The sequence below is a fragment of the Chlorella variabilis genome (assembly GCF_000147415.1).
Source record: "Chlorella variabilis unplaced genomic scaffold CHLNCscaffold_12, whole genome shotgun sequence".
Lineage (NCBI taxonomy): Eukaryota > Viridiplantae > Chlorophyta > Trebouxiophyceae > Chlorellales > Chlorellaceae > Chlorella > Chlorella variabilis.
The window spans coordinates 1,325,427-1,331,846 of record NW_005435076.1 but is presented as its reverse complement, the minus strand read 5'-3'; the positions used below and the strand labels follow the sequence as shown (position 1 = coordinate 1,331,846).

The 6,420-nt window shown below is 70.3% G+C and overlaps 2 protein-coding genes across 2 annotated transcripts in view; one reads left to right on the top strand and one right to left on the bottom strand.

Annotated features, from left to right (window-relative positions):
- Positions 1-3,120: 3,120 nt before the first annotated feature.
- On the bottom strand, positions 3,121-4,742 carry CHLNCDRAFT_24112 (hypothetical protein; the record flags this gene model as incomplete). Its single annotated transcript, XM_005846932.1, has 6 exons — positions 3,121-3,285; positions 3,433-3,612; positions 3,768-3,917; positions 4,067-4,187; positions 4,437-4,543; positions 4,644-4,742. 6 exons carry the CDS (start codon positions 4,740-4,742, stop codon positions 3,121-3,123), a joined length of 822 nt encoding a protein of 273 aa, XP_005846994.1.
- A 723-nt stretch (positions 4,743-5,465) lies between these two features.
- Positions 5,466-6,420, top strand: part of CHLNCDRAFT_24322 (hypothetical protein) — a gene marked incomplete at both ends in the record, with an annotated part of 2,020 nt that continues 1,065 nt past the window's right edge. Inside the window, 3 exons of the mRNA XM_005847143.1 lie at positions 5,466-5,675; positions 5,867-6,031; positions 6,187-6,296. Of these exons, the coding sequence (XP_005847205.1) occupies positions 5,466-5,675; positions 5,867-6,031; positions 6,187-6,296 (485 nt within the window). The remainder of the gene's footprint in view (positions 5,676-5,866; positions 6,032-6,186; positions 6,297-6,420) is intronic.

The following is a 6,420-nucleotide window of genomic DNA, read 5'->3' as shown; positions in this document are numbered from 1 at the left end:
CGACCGGCGGGAGGCGGCGGGGGAGGTGGTGGCGGGCAAGGGCGGCGTGGGCGGCGCTTTCGCGGTGATGACTGAGGAGGAGCGCAAGGCGGCGGAGGAGAAGGTGCGTCTCCTTCCCTGTGGAGGTGGCAGGGCAGGAGCGGGCGCAGCGGCGAGGTGGGGCGAGGAATGAAGGAGAGGCTGCATGACGCTGTCCGGCGGCGGCGGCGGGTCCCCAGAACCGGCGCCCCAGCCAGGCACCGCAGCGCCGCCGCCCTCCTCTCCCCCTCCTCATCCCCGCTGCCCCTGCCCCTGCCCTGCCACCTCCCCAGGGAAGGAGACGCACCTTCTCCTCCGCCGCCTTGCGCTCCTCCTCAGTCATCACCGCGAAAGCGCCGCCCACGCCGCCCTTGCCCGCCACCACCTCCCCCGCCGCCTCCCGCCGGTCGATCTCGGCGCGGATGGTCAGGCAGTCCAGCAGGTTGTCGCACAGGCGGGAGAGGATGGAGGCCTTGAGCTCCACAGGAAGGCCGTAGTACTCGGGCAGCGGCGGCGGCGGCAGCGGCGGCACGCTGGCAAACAGCCCCGCCGCCGCCGCCAGCCGCTCGCCGGCGGCGGCTTGGTCGTCGTCGGCGCCTGCTGCTGGCTCGGCTGCCGCAGCCTCTGCAGCTGAAGGCGCTGCCTCGGCTGGGGCCGGCGGGTCGGCGGCCGTGGCTGCCGCACCGCCGGCCGCGGCAGCCGCCGCCGGCGCCTCTGCCTGCTGCGGCGCAGCTGCCCCCTGCTGCGGCTCCTTGCGGATCAGCGCCGCGTCCATGGCCGCAGCAGCCTCCTCGCTGAGTGGCTCGAAAGCCCGGCGGCGCGGCGGCTGCCCTGCGGCCACGGCCGCCGCCACGGGCGCCGCCGCCGCCGCCGAAGCAGGCGCCGCCCCCTTCCTGCTCTTGCCGCCGCCGCCCTTCTTGGCGGCGGCGGCGGGGGGCGCGGGGGGCTTGGGCGGCAGCCGATGCGCCCACTCCTGCTCCGCCAGAGGGTCGTCTGTGAGACGCAGGAACTCCCAGGCGTATGCGGGCCAGGTGAGGTGGTCCAGCAGCGAGGGGTCCAGCGCGCGGTCGCCGCGCTCCTTGGGCGTCTCATCCACTGCCAGCGCACGCAGCACACACACGTGCGCCTCATCCATCAGCGCTGTAGGCTGCGCAGGGGAGCGGCGGGGAGGGCGGGGTTTGTGAGGAGGAGGGAGGGGGAGGGCAGGCCGAGAGGGGGGCCGAGGAGGCGGGGTGTTTTTGTTGCCGGCAATGGTTGCCTGGCGCAGACGCATTCTGGGGCAGCAGCACCCCCTCTGCCATCCACCTGCAGCCGCCCCCAGCCCCGCCCACCTGTGTGCTGACCACGGCGGCGCAGAGGTCTGGGAAGGAGAAGGGGGAGAGGCGCAGCTGCCAGGAGAAGGCGCGCATGGCGTTGTAGGCGGCCAGCAGCTCGCCCACCGCCGCAGACGGCACCGCCAGCTGCGCCACGCCGCGCGCCTCGTCGCCCTCCACCAGCACCGCGTCGGCGGGCAGGGCGGCGGTGCGCGGGGGCGCGTAGATGGTCTGATCAATCTCCTCCTCAGATGAAGACTCCTCCCCCTCCTCCTCAGAGCCAGAGCCAGGCGCCTCCTCAGAGCCAGAGCCCGTCTCCGACCCGCTGCCTCCCGGCCCCTGCTTGCCCTCCGACCCGCTGCCTTGCTCCTCCTCGTCCGCTGCGGGGGACTCTGCACACGGCAAGGATGCGGCAGCAGCAGCGTTGGCACTCCTCTGTACGGCTTGCCCGGATCAAAGTAGCAGCATGCAGGCAGTGCAGGCCAGCACCCAGCACCGCCTCCCTCCTGGGCAGGCCGCCCCTACCTGGCTCCTCCTCTGCATCCTTTTTCAGAGCCGCAGAGCCCTTGCGAGCCAGCGGCGGCTTGCCGGCGCCCTTCTTGCCCTCGCCCTTGCCGGCCGCCGGCTTGCTGCCCTGCTGCTTGTCTGCGTTGTTGGCTTTGCCCGGGGCCTTGTCCTTGGCTGCCTCCTTGCCCTTGCCAGCCTGCACCTTGCTGTCGGGTGCGGCGGTGCTGCGGCTGCGGGCGCGGCTGCTCCCCTTGGGCTGCTGCTCCGCCTCCTCCTTGGCAGACCCAGACGCCCGGCCCTTGCCGCCGCCACTCTTCTTGGCTGGTGGCTGGGGGCTGGGGGAGCGGCTGCGCTTGCCGCCAGCCTTTGGCGGCGCCGACTTGGCCGCCGCCTTGCCGCCCGACTTGGCGCCGCTCTTCTGCTTGGCACCAGCCGGATCCGGGGCGGGCGTGGCGCTGGCGGTGCGGCCAGATCGGCGCGGCGCAGCCTTCCCGGCAGCCTCCTCCTTGCCTGCCTCCTCAGACGGCTGCCGCCCCGACCGCTGGCCTGCCATGTTGTGGAGCCCCGCCGCTGCTGCTCAGGCCACCCTCACTGCGCCATTGCCTGGTGCCTGCGGGCATGGGCGGCAGGGGGGGCGCTTAGGGAGCACCTGGCACTGGCTGTAGACTGGCAGGGGAGGCCCAGGAGGTCCTCTGATCGCTGGGAGGGGCAGGAGGGAGTGGGGCAACCCCGGGCCAGCTGCAAGCTGGTGAAGCAAATGCTCGGCATGTGGCCGCTGGCTGCGGCCGGCCCACTGCCATCATGGTGTGCTCGTGTGATTGAGCTGCAACATGAGTCGCAAGGTGCGGCGTTGCCGGCCCTTTCTCGCGCTGAAAACCATGGGTTGCTCACCATGCAGCAGAAATGAACGCCCCAGAGCCGCCTGGCGGGTGAAAAGATGGCCGTCTCAAATTGCCTTGCACCCACTGCGTCCAGCAAAGATTTCAGCAGCGCAGAATTGGTCCACTTGATGACCAGAACGCTGTTATGCCGTGTACTTGCCGCTGAAGGGCGGTTTCCAGAGGCCACCTATGGGCGGCGCGCGGACAGCGCGCAAAGCGCCGTGCTGCAGTAGCTGCAAAAAATTTGCATTTGTCCCAGATCTGGGGTCGGATCCCAGCAGCTGTCCCTACGGCAATCTTGGTGCTCCCCCAGGTTTCCCTCCCCTTCCCCCTCCCGTCCCTTCCCAATGTGCCAGGTTGCTACAACGCGGTTGGCGTCACGGTTTGGGTGCGTGCGAGGCTCATGCCGTGGCACTCTCCGCAGCTCCCGCCAGCCGCATGAACTGCTGGATGTCGACCACCGCGATGCGCTCGTTGGCCGCCGCCCGCCGCCTCTCCTGCTGGGTGTTGTAGCCCCAGTCCACCAGGTACAGGTGGTACTGCTCCAGGCTGGGCAGCTTGGCCACCTGAGGCCACGAGGAGGGGCGCCCAGGGGCCATGGCAGGCATGTGAAGACACAGCATCCCACCTGCAGGGCCACCACTCGAAACCCCAGGCCAGTATGCGCCGCCACGGCCCCTGCCACGCCCCCCCAGCCCCCGCCCCGCCCCCACCTTCTCCAGCGTGGACATCTTGTCCTCCACAAAGTGCAGGCTGGGCGCATGCGGGTGGCGGGCCGCCAGCATCTCCAGCACCTCGCTCTTGGGCTGCCCCGACACCGTCTGGGAGAAGATGCGGTCCGGGGGGAAGGAGATGCCCGCCATCTGGCGCAGGATGGCCTCGGTGAAGCGGGCCTGCAGGGGGGAGAGGGGCACGGGGCACGGGCATGCGCATTGTGCATGGCGCCGCTGGGGCCGGGTCGCCAGACAGTCCCAGCGCAGCCCTCCCAGGCCTGCTGGCTTCCACAGGCTCCCCCCGCGGGCGCTGCGCCGCACACCCCAGCACCCACCTGCTTGGTGGTGACGATGTACACCTCGTGCTGCTGCATCAGCGCCCGCACCGCCTCCGCCACCCCCGGGTAGATGCGGTTGGGGGCCAGCCAGCCCTCCAGGTCCGCCGCCATCCACTCGTCCCGCGTGCTGCCAAACAGGTGCACAAGCTGCAGGCGGGGTGGTGCCCACGGGGGTGAGCAGGAGGAGGGGGATGGAGGGTTGCTGGAGGATACGGAGGGTACGGAGTGCAGCCAAGGATGCGGCTGCCTGCGCCACACGAGACGGCCGGCGGAGCGGGGCCGGCAGCGGGGCGCACCTCGACGCGGTCCAGCTGCCAGCGCTGCATGTACTCTGGCAGCATGTCGTGCCAGCGCTGCAGCATGTCGGTGGGGTCCACCCCCTCCAGCAGGCACCGGATCTGCACAATATTTTCGTACCTGCAGCAGGCGGAGGGCCAGGGCCAGGGGCGGGGTGGATGGCATGACGACGAATAGAGCTGGGCACCAAACGCGCAACAGGGGCGAGAGAGCATTGGGCGTGAGGAATGGCAGGCCCATTCAGTGGTCAACCCACGTGCTTGCAGCCTGCAAGCATTCTGTCGGCAAGCATTCTGTCGGCGGCGCTCCCCAGCATGCAACCGTTGAGTGTAGCCCTCCACGCACAGCAACCAACGACAGCATGCGCACCCCGTCTCCACCACCGGCCGCACCACCCGCATCTTCTCCACGAGCTCCTCCTTGCGGGCCTCCGCCTCTGGCGTCTGAAACACCTCTGGCCACAGCTTGGCAGCAGCCTGCGCCAGCCAGGGAGCGTCAGGCGTTACCTGGGCAGCGCGACAGAAGAGGACCAGCGGGCAGTCCGGCGGCAGCGCAGGCTGCTCCAATGGTGCCCACCTTGAAGGCGCTCAGCGAGGACTCGCCCACCGAGTCGCAGGTCACGCCATCAAAGTCCAGCGCCCAGAGCTCCTTAGCGGCGCTGCCTGCCGCCACCATGCCGCCCCGCCGCCGGCAGTGCTGCAAGTGGCGGCGGTGGGCGATGCCCAATCTAAGCTGCCTGGCGGGGCCGCAGCGAGGTGTGTGTATGCTGGCAGGAGCAGCAGCTGCGCAGGAGGGTGTCATTGAGCAGGACTGCAAGGGAGGCCAGGCGGCCGCTAGGGCGTTGCAGGTATTGCTAAATGCGGTAAGGACATGGTCCGATCAGAGGAGGCCTGTTCCTCTCACACCTCCTGAGTCACGCCAGGCTGTCCTGATTTGGTGCTTGCTGGAAACAGACGGCCGCCCCACTCATGCAACACGCTTCCACAAGTGATCCCCGAAAAGTGCGCTGCTCTGAGCCTGCCTCTGCCTTGCTGCTTGCCCTTGCGTTTTGCCACCGAAAGCGTCGGCGGGGCAAGAGGGTGCGCCCCTGGGACCCGTCAAGTGGGCCATATAGCTCGCATCAACGGTGCCGCTCCTCGTCGCTAGGCACATAGCGGCGGCAGCTTGTAGCGGCCAAAGCGGCGGCAGCCGCCTAGGGCACAATGTGCCGGTGAGCCTGCTGGATTCGTGCTGCAGCAGCTGCGTTGACGCAGCAGTGATGTGGAGCCCTGATGCTGGCCTCGGCTCCCGGGTTTCGCGCAACCAGCCAGGGCGGTATGCCACCTCCCGCCGTGCCCCCCCTTGCGCCTGCCCTCGGGCACCACCTCCCTCCCCGCCTCCTGTGCCGCCCACAGGCTGATGGCCTACATCGGGCCGCCCATCACCGTGGCAGACGTGGTGGTGCGGCCCAGCCGGTCCATCATCAAGCAGAGCTACGACGCGCGGGAGCGGCGCAACGACAGCAGCCTGCCCTTCCACCTGGGCTACGGCAACCTCAACGGAGACGGCTTTGGCATCGGCTGGTTCCCGCCAGACAGCGCCTGCGCCACCGCCGACCACACGCCCTGCGTGAGCCGCGCCGCCCTGCACCCCGGGAGAGCGCTGCGCCCGCCCGCGGCTGGCCTCCGGCACGGCAGATCGCCCGCAGCTCGGCACGGCGTACTGCCCTCCCAGGCGGTGGCCTTCACACGTGCCCGCTGCCGCCGGCTCTGCTGCCTGAAACCGTGCCCGCCCGCCCGCCCGCCTGCCTGCGCCTGCAGGTGTTCACCTCCATCACCCCCGCATGGAACAACGACAACCTCAACCGCCTGGCCACCAAGCTGGAGAGCGGGGTCATCTTTGCGCACGTGCGCGCCGCGTACCCGGGCATGCCCGTGTCGGAGGCCAACTGCCACCCCTTCCAGTGGGGCCGCTACATCTTCATGGTGGGCAGCAGTGAGCAGCGGCGGCTGACAAGATGGGCGGGGCGGGTCACCAGCCCAGGGGCGCACAGCTGCCCTGCGTCGCCTCAGCGTGCCCGCTGCGGCAGCTCAGGCAGGCACCCCCCGATCCCCCCCTGCTGCCGCCCGCCGCCCTGCAGCACAACGGCGTGGTGGCGGGGTTCATGCAGATCCGGCGCCGCCTGCTGGCGGAGCTGGGGGATGCGGTGTACAATGCGGTACAGTCCTTCCACAGCGACTCCGCCGTCAGGTGGGGCTGGGCAGGAGGGAGGGAGGGGGCCCATGCGGCCCAGCCGCACTGCACCAGGCACGCCGCAGCGGGGCGCCCTGGGCCTGGCATGCTGGCCGCATGCGGCAGGCAGGGGTGGGCGTAC